General features: G+C 40.6%; 1 protein-coding gene across 1 annotated transcript in view; it reads left to right on the forward strand.

The window, feature by feature from the left end:
• LOC119962305 (dynein heavy chain 11, axonemal-like) overlaps positions 1-15,109 on the forward strand; it is a 95,948-nt gene that overhangs the window by 35,585 nt on the left and 45,254 nt on the right. The window contains 3 exon segments of the mRNA XM_038790291.1: positions 72-314; positions 1,259-1,441; positions 11,323-11,438. Coding sequence (XP_038646219.1) covers positions 72-314; positions 1,259-1,441; positions 11,323-11,438 — 542 coding nt within the window.

The following is a 15,109-nucleotide window of genomic DNA, read 5'->3' on the forward strand; positions in this document are numbered from 1 at the left end:
GATGCTGAGCACACTCTTAAATTTGGTAAATTGCATTTGATTTTTCACAATTGTTTCCTGCTTTGTTACAGTTTGAAAGAAAAATGGCTTTAGCTCCTGGTTTTGTAGCTCCATCAAATCTTGATTACAATGGCTATCATAGATACATTGATGAAATGTTACCATCCGAAAGTCCGGTACATTATGGTCTCCACTCAAATGCAGAGATTGAGTTCTTGACTGTAACGTCAGACAGCCTTCTTCACACGTTATTAGAAATGCAGCCCAGAGACTCAATAACTGGTGAAGGGGCAACACAGACTGTTGAGGAAAAGGTCAGAAACTTGTGAACTAACACAATTATTTTAGACTTCAGGTATTCATTTTTTATTATTGATTAATTTAATATTGATGAAAATGAAATGTAAAATTTCCAAGGAGGTATCCTGTCACTGAAGAGAACATTTGAGATTTGGACAAAATGGCCAAATATTTTACATTGAACTTTATGTGTATTCACGCAGAATGTTGACTATATGTTTTAATATTCTTATTCCTTTGCTAAATAACTGAAACAGCTGACATTTGTAGGGTGGGATTTTTCCTCCCTGTTCGCGGTGTGTTCTGTAGAGGCGGGCAACTCGCCAGTGGCCAGCAGTGGGACTTCTGACCCGCCATTGGGGTTTCCCATTGAATACACCCCTTGCCACCTACAAAGCCCGTGGCAGGGGTCCCCTGTCGGCAGGACCGTAAGACCCCGCCAACATATATCGCAGAAAATCCTGCCCGCATTGGTTGGAAGAGGTACTCAGATAAACTGTAGTCCATTCAGCATGAAGCTTCAATGAGTTAAATATTGGCTTTTGTATTCAAAGTTTAGTTGGCACAAATCTATTGATATTTTGGTAAGCTGCAAGAAGAAAATGAAACCAAAGGAATCTCAAACTATTTTAAAAGTGTGATAATTTGATATTCTTCTGAATAAAATTTAATTTTCTATAAAATTAAATAGAATCATGTTTTTTTTAAATAAATTTAGAGTATCCAATTCATTTTTTTTCCAATTAGGGGCAATTAGCGTGACCAATCTACCTACCCTATACATCTTTAGGTTTGTGGGGGTAAGACGCGGTAGAATGTGAAAACTCCACACGGACAATGATCCGGCGATGGAATTGAACCCGAGTGCTCAGCGCCGTGAGGCAGCAGTGTGAACCACTGCACCACCATGCCACCCTATAAGAATCATGCTTAACAATCAACTTGCACTACTTTAAAGGTAAAGACTATCTTGGATGATATCTTGGAAAAACTACCAGAGGAATACAATATGGCTGACATAACCTCTAAATCAGCTGAGCGTTCCCCTTACATTCTGGTTTGTTTTCAAGAATGTGAAAGAATGAATATACTAATTCAAGAAGTGCGACATTCATTAAAGGAACTTGATCTGGGGTTAAAGGTAAGACTTGCTTAAAAATTGCAAACATAGAAATATGCTTTTCTAAATGAATAATGCCAATCAAAAGGCTTTATTGTATTCCACCTCATTTTCTTTCTGATTAAACTAAGGCTTCATAGAATGGACAGTTCAAAATCATAAGGTCATAAAATATATTTTCTGTGTACATCAATGAATATATTCAGTCCTGAAAGAATACAATGAAAAAATTTCAACCGATGATAATACTAAATTGTAACACTTTACTTAGATAATACTGCAGAAGAAAAGCTTGTCTCTTTGCATTTCCCTAAGTTTACTCAATAGTTCACAAGTGTTCATATTTAGATTGTGGAGATGCCGGCGTTGGTGGGCACTGTTATGTTACTGGTTTAGTAATCTATTTTGTTACTAGTTGCTATTAATCCAGAAGGGTCTGATGGTGTGATCCTGAAGAAACCATGAGTCTTCAACTTAAAGCAAACTAATTTATTAAGTAACGATTAATTATTAGTGAGTTTGACACTCTACAGAACTATCTCTAGTAATCAAGTAATTAAATATTAATATATTAATTGATTCAAAACTACACGTGCTAACTATGATCCAACTCTCATACACTACTGCTGTCTAGTCACTCCTGGGTGGAAAGAGACCAAGATCTTCTGGGAGCTGATACTGATAGTGCAATCTAGTGGTGCCCTCTAGTGATAGTATTACAGTTAGTTGTTATAATTAACCCTTTAGTTATCTACATATATACATATCATTACATCCCCCCCTTTCTTTTTGCAATTCTTTCTTGTTTTAACAAAGGAAAAATATATAACAATATTAAAACCAAAAACATGATATGTATAACTTTGTACAAAGCAAAATGAGTAATGATTACAGAAATTGACTGTTAAGTATGTACAAGTTCATTCTGTTAGGTTTCTTTCGTCGTCTCGTTGATCTTTTTAATGGATGAGGTGGTGATACTGATGTCTTGACAGTTCTTAGCGTGTCATCGGTACTTTGATTGTTGGTTAGTGTATCTTGAAAGATAGTTTCGTTGAGTTGCAGGTCTGGAAAATGTTTCTGTGGTTGTATTTTTTGAAGTGCTCTACGATTTCTACATAGGATGTTACCTTCAGCTGTCTTGATTATATATGATCTTGGTGCTGCTTGTCTTATGATTCTGGCAGGAGCAGACTAACCTCCATCAGGTATCTTGATCCTAACGGTGTCATCTGGAGATAATGAGCCTAGAGTAGTTACATGCATGTCATAATATAATCTTTAACGATTGCGTAGCTGTTGCATTCTCTGTATCACTGGCAGATGATCTGGATTTGGAAATTGCAACGCAGGTAACGTTGTTCTCAGATCGCTATTCATTAGCATCTGTGCCGATGACAGACCTGTTGATAAAGGAGTTGCTCGGTAGGATAGCAGCGCAAGATGGATGTCCGACGCAGAATCCAGAGCTTTATTAATGAGTTGTTTTACGATGTGTATTCCTTTTTCTACCTTCCTGTTTGACTGTGGGAAATGTGGACTTGATGTTATGTGGGGCTGGTTTAGCACACTGGGCTAAATCACTGGCTTTTATAGCAGACCAAAGCAGGCCAGCAGCACGGTTCAATTCCCGTACCAGCCTCCCCGAACAGACGCCGGAATGTGGCGACTAGGGGCTTTTCACAGTAACTTCATTGAAGCCTACTCGTGACAATAAGCAATTTTCATTTTTTCATTTCATGTGTTTAAAGTTGTAGAGTCTTGCAAACTCGGCCCAGTCGTTGCTGTCAAAACACGGTCTATTGTCTGACATGACAGTGGCAGTGTTGGGAAAAGGTTTCCTTGCTTGCTTTAATTGAAGATTTGGAGGTCAGATCCGGTACCTTCAGTACCTCTGGATGGTTTGAATAATAGTCGATAATGAGCACGTAGTCACGACCATTGGAATGAAATAGGTCAATGCCTACTTTGGCCCAAGGAGAGGTTTCCAACTCATGTTGCTGTAGAGCCTCCTTGGACTGCTGGAACTTTAAACATGTCTCACATCCCAAAACCATGTCAGTGATGTCCCTGTTTATGCCTGGCCAGTAGACAGCTTGTCTAGCCTTTCGCTTACACTGTTCAATTCTGTGGTGCCCCTCATGAATCTGACTAAGTGTCATGGGCCTGAGACGCAATGGAATGACTATCCTGTCGAGTCTCAGAACTAGACCATCTATTATCGTCAAATCTGCTTGAATGTTACGAAACTGAGGAAATTGCCCTTTCGGCCACCCATTATTGATGTAGTGAATGACGTGTTGTAGCAATGCATTCTTTTTAGTCTCCTCTCGAATTAAGTTGATTTTTTCATCCGATGCTGGAAGATTGTCTGCACATAGCTATACCTGAGATTCAATGTGTTGTACGAATTCAAGTGGTTCACTTTGCGAAGTGATGGGGGAGATAATGTATCTGCTATGATCAGATCTTTTCCTGATGTGTAGATGAGTTGAAATCATGGGCGCGATTCTCCGCTGCCCACGACGGGTCGGAGAATAGCGGGAGGGCCTTCCCGACAATTTTCACGGCCTCCCGCTATTCTCACCCCCCTCCGGCCGCCCCCCGACACGAATCGCTGCTCGCCGTTTTTTTACGGCGAACAGCGATTCTCCGCAGGCCGATGGGCCGAATACCGCGGAGTTTACGGCCGTTTTCACGGCCGCGATCACACCTGCTTTCAGCGTTCGTGAAAACGGCCGCAAAGTGCCCGTCCCGGACAACCATGGCACCGATTGGCACGGCCGCACCACGGCCGTGCCAAGGGTGGCATGGGCCTGTGATCGGTGGGCACCGATCACGGGCAGCGGGTCCAATACCCGCGCACTATTTGTTCTTCCGCTGCCCCGCATGATCAGTCCACGTGGCGGCTGAGGGGCATGACGGCCCACGCATGCGCGGGTTTGACGCGTCTGCGTGATGATGTCATCTGCGCATGCGCGGGTTGGAGCCGTCCAACCCGCGCATGCGCGGCTGACGTCATCGTGCGCATCAGCCGCCGTGACTCTTGGCAGGCGGAGTTAGCGACGTTCGCTAACTCCGCATCGCCATGATTCCCCCGGCCCCGATACTAGCCCGCCCGGGGGGGGGGGGGGGGGGGGGGGAATCGGGTCCCGGGACGGAGCTCCGAGGCTGGTGTGGCATGCCGGATTTGCGGAGAATCGCGCCCATATCTTCGTAGCTTCATCAGAATTCTTTGGAGTTGTGGAGTCACGTCGTTGAGATCCTTCTGAATAATATGCACCAACGGTCTGTGATCCGTCTCTACAGTGAAAGTGGGTAGTCCATAGACGTAGCCATGGAACTTCAGTACGTCGGTTAGAAGACCCAGACATTCTTTTTGAGCATATCGACATTTGTCGATGGCATCGCTCTTGATGCACATGCTACAGGAACCCAAGACGAGCTGTCATCTTTTTGCAACAACATTGCTCCTATTCTGTCCTGACTTGCATCAGTCGAAATTTTTGTCTACCTATTTGGATCGAAAAATGCTAATATGGGTGCAGTTGTGAGTTGTGATTTCAAATCAAGCCACTCTTGTTGATCAGCCTTCGTCAATTCAAGCAAGGTTGATTTCTTAACGAAGTTTCTCAGAGCTGTTGTTCGGTTTGAAAAATTAGGTATGAATTTGCCTAAGAAGTTACCAACGCCTCGAAAATGAAGAACTTTTTTTGTCCTCAGGGACTTTTATTCCTTGAATGGCTGCGATTTAGTCAGTGTCAGGTCGCACACAGTTTTCAGAAATTTAGTCACTGAGGAATTTGAGCGTAGAAGTGCCAAAACTACATTTGAATTGATTCAGCTTAAGGCCATACTCATGTATGCGTTGAAAGACTTGTGTCAGTCTCGAGACATATTCTTCTGGTGTTGATGACCATATGATAATGTTATCTACAGAGGCACGAACATCATCTATTCCCTCAGTCACCTGTTCCATGATGCGGTGGCATATTTCAGACACAGAGATTATTCCGAAAGGCATTCTGTTGCAGCAAAATCTGCCCAAAGGTACATTAAAGGTGCAGAGCTTTCTGCTTGAGTCTTCCAATTGCATTTGCCAGAAACCTTGCGATGCATCTAGCTTTGTGAAGATGCGTGCATTTGCCACCTCGCTGGTGATTTCCTCTCGTTTTGGGATGGGTTAGTGTTCCCTCATGATATTCTTTTTGAGATCCTTGGGGGTCTAATAATATCCGCAGATCACCTGACGGTTTCTTCACGCAAACTATAGAATTTACCCAGTTAGTCGGTTCAGTGACTTTTAAAATTATACCTTGTTGTTGTAGCCTTTCTAATTCCAACTTCAAGCTATCTCTTAGTGGAGCAGGAATTCTCCTCGGTGGATGAACTACAGGTTTAGCACCTGTTCGAAGTAAAATCTTGTACTTAAATGGTAGCATGCCCATGCCTTTAAAGACATCTGTATATTGATCAAGGACACTTTGGATATCATTATGTAGAACAAGATGAGATGAATTTGCAGTATAAATTTGCTGTATTAGATATAACTCCTTGCAGGCTTGTGCACCTAAGAGTGATGATTTATCTAACTTGACAATTTCAAATCTTAGTTTGTTTCAATATCCTTGTTGGATATTAAATACTAAATAGCATGATCAAATTGACGAGATTGAATTGCCATTGTAGTCTTTTCATTTACAGGCAGCTGGAGGAATTTTAGGAGTTTGCTTGAGCCTTGAGAGGTCGAGCTTGGATAGCAAATTAGCTGAATCACCTGTGTCCAACTTGAAATTAATTGGGTATTTGTTAACTTTTAACACTTGTGTTCCATTCAGTGTCGGAATTCATGGAATTAATTGATGTGGTAGGCAAAGTTACTTCAGTGGAGTTTTCATATTTTTCAATGATCCCTACAAAGAATGTATTTTCCGGGGAGTAACTATCGGAATCTGACGAAAAATTTTGCTCTAACTCTTCTTTTGATTCAACACTTCGCACATTAATCTGCCTTGAAATCGGTCTGGAAGATTTAAATGTGAGTGAAGATCTGCACTGTGTAGCATAATAATTTTATTTACCACATTGTGAGCATTGTTTTCCTTTGGCAGGGCATTTTTTCTGAAAGTGGGAGGTTCCACACCTTGTACACGTCATTGTGTTGACTTTACGATGCATGACACTGCTTCGCGCATGCACAGATCGGCTTTCGTCTGTCTCACATTTTTTCATGAAGCGCTTGTATAGGGTTAGAATGCGCGCGTGCAAGATGGCTGCTGTCCGAAACATGCATCTTCTTCATCTGCGACACTGCCTTGACACACTCTACCTCGTGATGAGTTTTCGCGCCTTTTTCATGGAGGAAATACTCTTGGTGCGATTCTTTGATTGTTGATGAACCATGCACATTTCTATTGTGATTTCTAAAGTCAATTCTTTTAGCCTTAGTAATCTTTTTCTTAGATGTTCATCATTAATGCCAAACACAATTTGGTCACAAATTTTCAAATCATTAAGTGTAGAAAAATTACAGGATTGTGCTAACAGTCTTCAATCTGTTACAAAGCTGTTAAAGCTGCAAAGCTGCATATTTTTTCTGTAATCTCTCCTTAAATATGCCCTACTCCTGCTCCTAGTTCTTATGTAGCGCTCTAATGTTTCATTGGTTTGGATTTTACAGTGGCTATCAAATTTTTCAAGAATTACATCAAACTTTGTTTTGTCTTGACCCACTGTGTACTGAAAGGAATTGTAGATCTCAATTGCATGTGGGCCAGCCATAGTTAATAACAGAGCAATTTTAAGAGCATCTGTCGTATTAATTAAATCAGATGCTTCTAAGTAAAGCTGAAATTGGTGTTTGAACAAACGCCAGTTTACATTTAAGTTACTGGTGATCCTTAAGTGTCGAAGAGCTTGTGTTCTGCCCATCGAGATGGGAATCATCAAAGTTTTGCCGGAAGATGATGCTTCAGTTGCCGAGTAACTTTTTTTTTTCTTACTAGGCTATACTAGGTAGTTTCTGTACACCACTTCTGGCACCATGTTATATTACTGGTTTAGTAATATATTTCATTACTAGTTGCTGTTTATCCAGAAGAGCCTGATGGTGTGATCCTGAAGAAACCATGAGTCTTCAACTTAAAGCAAGCTAATTTATTAAGTAACAATTAATTATAATTGAGTTTGACACTCTACAGAACAATCACTAGTAATCAAGTAATTATTAATGTATTAACTGATTCAAAACTACACGTGCTAACTATGATCTGCCTCTCATACACTACTACTGTCTAGTTACTCCTGGGTGGAAATGTACCAAGATCCTCTGGGAGTTGATACTTACAGTGGGATCATTTTTAAAATTTTATTTTTCTTTTATTTCTTATAGTGGGATCCAGTGATGCTCTGTCGTGGTAGTGTTACAGTTAGATGTTAGAATGAACCCTTTACACTGCCCATGTCGAGTTTGCACATTCCCCCCGTGTCTGCGTGGGTTTCACCCCACACCCAAAGATGTGCAGGTTAGGTGGATTGACCACTCTAAATTGCCCCTTAATTGGAAAAACATAATTGGGCACTATAAATTTATAATTAAAAAAATAATTAACCCTCTACATATATACATATCATTACAGGCACAGTAAGCAGTCTTACAACACCAGATTAAAGTCCAACAGGGACCTGATAAAGAAGCTGCACTCCAAAAGCTAGTGATTCGAAACAAACCTGTTGGACTTTAACCTGGTGTTGTAAGACTTACTGTGCTAGACTTATATTATCATAGGTTATCAAAAAAGTGTAAGAAAATTTGCCTCTCATTGCAAGCTGTGGTGAGATTATAAGAAAATGGTTGTGATTTTGCTACACATAATGAAAAGCAATTTTTAAATTAATTTTTGGGATATATGCTTTACTAGGAATGCCAGCATTTATTACACACTCCATCGCAGTGCCTAAGGTGAATCATGGGCTTCACTTACCTGCTGTGCTCCCTGGTTGCCTTCTTCTACCGCACTTGCTGAAAATGCCAAGCAGGTATCCCAAGCAGCTTGTCAGTCAGAGCCTTCTCAAAATCAGTTGAACTCACCCTTGAGAACAGCAAAGACAAACAAGAAGGGAGCAACCATAGGTGGCATTGCAACTGCACAATACTGTTCTAGACGCCCATGGCTCTTCCCGGTTCCAAATAAACATACATTTTTTAGATTACTGGCCTTTTCATTATTGCCAGCAGCAATCCTCTTATGTACCTCAGGTTAAGCTGCAGTAAATCCTATATTTTAGTGGGATCCTAAAACTGGCATTAAGATATGATAAACATACTTAATGGCTTACTCCTGTTTTAGACATGCATTCTGGGTACTTGGAAGTCATGTCTTCCAAAATGTAACCAGTGCACTCCCAGGGATGGGAGGGCATCACACCTGAATGTCATTTTGGACTCACTAAACACCCATGGCATAGAATCACAGAAGGGTTATACCACCGAATGAGATGATTCAACTTGTTGTCTCTGTAGCCTTTCAAGATGCTTTTTCTTCAGCTACTTAACCTTTTATGATACTTTTGAAAGCCATGATTTAATCTGCTGCAACCAACAGTTTCCAGAAGTGCATTTCAATCCTGACCACTTGCTTGCCCTAAAAAGGTTTTCCTCATGTCACTATTGGTACTTTTGACAAACACCTTAAATTGCTGCCTTCGTTTCCTTGAACCTTCTGCAATGGGAAGTTTCTCTGTGACTACTCTGTTAGATCATTTAGGATTTTTAACATCTCTATCTCAACCTTTTATTCCTAAGAAGAACACAACCCCTGCTTCTTTAGTCCATCCACGTAACTGAAGACTGTTATCTCTGGAAACATTTGCATAATATTTTCTGCACCCTCTCTAAGGCCTTCATATTCTTCCTCAAGAGTAGTCCCCAGAATTGGACTCTATACTCCAGTTGAACCAGTGTTCTATAAAAGTTCATCGGAACTCCTTGCTTTTGTACTCTATGCCTCCTTTATATAAAGCCCATCCCATCTGTCTTTTCGACCACTCTCTGAACCTGCCTGCACATTCAATTATTGTTCAGATATTCCCAGGTCCCCATGCTCCTGCACACCCTTTAGAATTTTACCCTTTATTCTATCTTGCTCCTCATAATTCTTCCGAACAATGCAACCTCACATTTCTCTACATTAACTTTCATCTGCCACTGTCAGCCCACTCGACCAACCTGTTTATGCTTCTTGAGGTTTATCACTATCCTCCTCGTAGTTGACAGTATTTTGAAGTTTTGCGTTATCTGTGAATGTTTAAATTGTGCCTTCCACACCTAAGTTAAGTCCATTAATGTACATTAAGAAAAACTTAATGGACAACACGTGGGGATCCCCATTGTAAATCTTCCTCCAATCTGGGCTCTAGAAGAAAGTAATCCTTCTCATCATTCTGGTTCCTATCACTCCACCAACTTTGTATTATGGTGCCACTTATTCCATGCATTTCAACTTTGCTGGCAGCTTATTATGTGACCTTTGTAAAACATTTTTCTGAAGTTTATGTATAACACATCGAATGCATTTTCTGATCAAAGAAATAAATCAAGTTAGGTATACATGGCTTGTGGAAAGTTATCCCCACTAATTCCCACTCTGACCTGAAGGAAAATACTCACTTAGTGAGTTGATTGTCCATCTTCAGGGCGCTGACTTTGTTTCTTAATGACAATCTTATTAATAGAATATATGGAGCGCGATTCTCGCCGGGTGGGAGAATCGCGGGAGGGCCGCTCTGGCACCCCCCGCGATTCTCCCACACCCCCCAAAATGGCGTGTCGCATTTTGCGACACACCGCTCGGAGAATCGCGGGCCGCCGTTTTTCACGGCAACCCGCAATTCTCCGACCCGGATGGGCCAACCTTGTCGCTGCCAGCGTGAACATGGCGCCAAAAGCTGGTTGTGGCTTGTGGGGGGCAGAGAGGGGAGTGAGTACCACGACAGTGCTCGGGAGGGGACTGTCCCGCGATCGGTGCCCACCGATCATCGGGCCGGCGTCTCAAAGGGACGCACTCTTTCCCCTCCGCCGCCCCGCAAGATCAAGCCGCCACGTACTTGCGGGGCAGCGGGAGGGGAAAGACGGCAAACCGCGCATGCGCGGGTTGGCGCCGGCCAACCTGTGCATGCGGCGCTAACGTCATTAGGCGCGCCGGCCGCGTCTTCCCGGCGGCCGGACCTTGACGCCAGCAACAATGCCCCATGGCCGAGATTTACAGCACAGCCCTCCTAGCCCCTGGGGGGGGGGGGGGGGGGGGGGGGGGGGGGGGGGGGGGAGAATAGTGGGCAAGGAGCGGCCTCCGACGCCGCAGTGAACCTCTCCCGGTTTCACGACAGCGTCGGGCCTTGCGGAGAATTCCGCCCATGTTTTTTCTCACTTTTTGCTATTATTTATAAATTATTTTTAAGGAGGATAAGATAGTTAGAATAAGTAACTAATGTGAAATAGTCCTACTGACATAGTCTATCGCCCACATACATTATATCTTAATATATGTTTGCTGTTTATCAAAAAGGCAAATATGACACTCAACAATTTCCTTCTAGTTTATTTTACAACTGATCCTGAAGTCAGAAAAGGAAACTGCAATCTGAATTCCCATTTTCAGTTTGGAACACTGACTAGAAAATGTTATTGTGATCTCTGTGTTTTGAACAAACTTTAACTAGATTAGAAGTAATATGAAAGCAAAGAATCAGAAAATATGTAATTTCTACCTTTCATAGCTGATGAAATAGCAGGCCTTTTTCAAATATTGCACTTAAATATGTTCTTTTCTGTAAAGAACTGGGTTATTATCACATCTTCGTATCACAACCTCCTTCAAAAAGCACATTTCTTCTTGCTTTGTTAGGGTGAGTTGGCAATTTCCTCTGAGATGGAGCTACTACAGACAGCACTTTTCTTTGATAATGTTCCTGACACCTGGACCAAGCTGGCATATCCATCAATGTACAGTCTAGCACAGTGGTAAGTAGCATGTCAAGACACAAACAGCTTGTGCATGGCATTCTGTCTGTCAAAGTGCCACTAGAATTGCTCAGTATTTCTTGTATGGAAATTAGTGTTGCTCGGCCTTTTATTGGGATTTTTGCTGTGATTTTTCCCCCCCCAAGTACGACAGTGTTTGATGTAGCTATTATGCATCACACTGATCTGTTAGTCACAAACCATTCGGTATCTACTTGCATAATGTATAACGAGTCTCTTGGGACCAGTATGGTATGAGAAATGCAAGCAAGGAATCATGTTTAATAGTAGTCATAATAGAAAATGTCTTATCCACTCTAATGAAGACTTTGTGTGCTCATGTGCATGACAGCATGCAGTGCAGCAACATTATTTCACCAAATAATAACTATGAAAATTATATTGTGAAAATTATATATATTTTTCTTAATATATATTATGATTTAACTTGGGTGTAGAAGACACAATTTAAACATTACAGACGACACAAAATTCCTTGAATTTCTTTACCAATATTTTATCATCTTTACTATGAAATAACCCTTTCTCCTGGGTTATCTGTAATATTCTACCATAAGACAATGCTTTTTTGTTTTGTATTTTTAAAATAAATTTGGTGTACGTAATTCATTATTTCCAATTAAGGGGCAATTTAGCGTGGCCAATCCACCTACCCTGCACATCTTTGGGTTGTGGGGGCGAAATCCACGCAAACACGGGGAGAATGTGCAAACTCCACATGGACAGTGACCCAGAGCCAGGATCGAACCTGGGACCTTAGCGTTGTGAGGCAGCAGGGCTAACCCACTGCACCACCTACTGCCCTACCATAAGACAATGGTAATGAGGACCTGTATTTGGAGTCTGCAATTCTTGGAAAACATGTAATCGTAGGATGTTGCAGGAAGAAAACAGGCCAATCAACATGATCAAGTTTTTTCTCTTGTACATTATTAATGTGGGCAGATGTAATAAATGCACCAGTTTCATACAGAGATGTACATACGAAAGGTATTAGCTGTATAAGCTAGAAAATTGCACATTTCCTGTTTCCTTTGCCAAAAGAACACAATAAATGTTAACCTCAGGAAATGTTATCGTAAAAGATAAAAGATCCTTTCATTCAAGGATTTTATTTATAAGGTAGATTTACAGCCCCTTCAAGGATAATTAGGGATGGCAATAAATGGTGGCACAGACTGCAACATTGACGTCCCATGAACAATTTTTTAAAAAGTAATTTTCCTCCATTTTCTAATGTGAGTCTAAAAACTCACTTTTGTGTCAAGTTATGAGCAGTTTCAATCTGTGGGCTTGCACTTACTGGGAGCTTGGCTCTGGGTTGAGACAAGCCAAACTGATTTCACACAGGCATTCCTCCAAATAGAGATCAAACTATTGGCTTTGGAAAAATTCAAATCTAAGTCCCAGAATTTTTTTTTCTATTCATTGGATGTGAGCGTCTCTGGCTGGGCCAGCATTGTTGCCCATCCCTATTGCCTTTGAACTGAATGGCATGCTAAGCGATTTTTAGAGGGCATTTAAGAGTCAACCACGTTGCTGTGGATCTGGAATCACATATAGGCCAGACCAGGCTAGTTGGCAGATTTTTCTCCCTAAAGGAAAACAAAATGGGCTTTTATGACAATGGTTTTCCAGATTTTTTTATTGAATTCAAATTCCACCATCGGCCATGGTGGGATTTATACATTGGTCTCCAGAGTATTACCCTGGGTCCTTGGATTACTAGTCCAGTGACAATACCACTGTGCACACAATCCCCATTAGACAACAATTAAAATTGTTGAGTATATATAAAATTACTTTAAAATTGCTACTTTTAAACTACTTCGAAAAAAAAGCAAAATTGTACAAAAATTATCTTGATTTTAATGCAGACAACGCTTCCAAAATTAAGGTTACAACAAACTGTTCATTATAAATAGAATAAATGATGGCCAGAGTGAATTATATTTACAAGATAGTTTGAAATTTCTGATATAAGAGTGGCTCAGCTACTCACTGACATACAAGTTGAAAGCAAAAGACAGACATGATACACATCTATAATTTATTCCTGACCATTCATTTTGGTTTATATATAAGTTTGCATTTACATTATCTCCATCGCCAGAAATGACCACAGGTGAAGCAAAACAACAGTTTGAGAGATCAGCAGTACAATACAAAATTTGGTTCTCTCAGAATACTTTGATTAATAATCAGGTACCAATTTGGGCTAGCCACTGTTGTATACCAATTATATCAAGCATGCGATCTGCCAGGGCTCAATCATTTTAAGCACAGTCTGGGATTTCACACTATAAATAGACCCACTTATCATTAAAGCCATTGCTTCTGCTAGACATAACTGTTACTGCAAATGGTTTATACTTACATGTTTAATCTTAGGAGACAAAATACTGCACAGAATATAATTATCCTTTAAAATATCAGTGCACAAAGCTGTTCATTGTATATGATGCAGTACATAACAAGAGAGAGAATATCATGAAATTGAAAAACAATCATATCTGAACCATCATGTTAGGAGACATACTTCAGCTCCTTCCTGGAACTGACTAGTTCCTGCAAATAACATTTGTATGACAGATTGAGTGCTGTCTTGTGAAATTACTTGTTAGAAACTGAAGTCATTGTTGCAGCAATACCACCATTCACCATCTTCTGATGACATTATTAGTTGTGAATATGACTGCCCATATAAATGCAGTTGAATTGCATTATTTAATTGTGGCGATAACATTAAAAGTGAAAATTGTGCTTTTTAAATACTGAAGCTGTAATTTTGTCCCACACAGAAATGCCATTGAGACGGTAGGATTTAATTATTTTCACATTTGAGTGACTAATGAAACAGTAAAAACAAAAGTAGAAAGAGATTTCAAGAATGTATAGGACTAATTAGAAAAAGTGGGACAAATACAGGAGTAAATCGGCCGTCTGCCATATAGAAATCAAAACTAGGCAGCAAGTTGAAAATCTACCTTTGGATTTCTTAATGATTGTATTTATCGGGAATGTGTCTCAAGCATGAATGAGTTGCAGCAGACAAAAAATCAAAGCGCACCATTTTATTTGCTCCATTCCTGTCGTCCAACCCACCATAATTTTGAGCAGACAGGCAGTTGTCCAATCCAACTACTGTAATCAAAAATCGTCCCCAGTTCTACTGATAGAAAAATGGTCCATCAAATTCAATTCAGTGGTATTGATTTGTTGAATCATTTTCATAATATCTTTCATCTGCTTTATGGAATTTTTAGTTGTAATCACTAATCTCATTTTTTTAAATAGAAACATTCCTGCTCAAAACCATTCACAGATAAAAAGAGTAGCAAATGGTACAATTTAGAGTCAACTGTTCTTACCTGTGCCAACCCATTAAACTGAATATTAGTTGCCCTTGGAAAGGATTGTCTTTTCGGAACCGTAATTTTTTTTCTTAATTTCTGTAGAAAGGACCAATACATGTGCATTGGCTGTTCTGCTAGAATTAAGACAGTCGTTGACAGGAAAATTTTGATCCCGCTGTCTTTTTTTTGTGCTTGGGATGTTAATGATTGGCAAGGCCACATTTATTGTCCAGCCCTGGTTGCTCTGAGAAGTGATAATGTATTTGTCTTGAAGTGCTGTGGTCTTTGTGCTGA

This window comes from Scyliorhinus canicula, chromosome 2 (genome assembly GCF_902713615.1).
Source record: "Scyliorhinus canicula chromosome 2, sScyCan1.1, whole genome shotgun sequence".
Taxonomy (NCBI): Eukaryota; Metazoa; Chordata; class Chondrichthyes; order Carcharhiniformes; family Scyliorhinidae; genus Scyliorhinus; species Scyliorhinus canicula.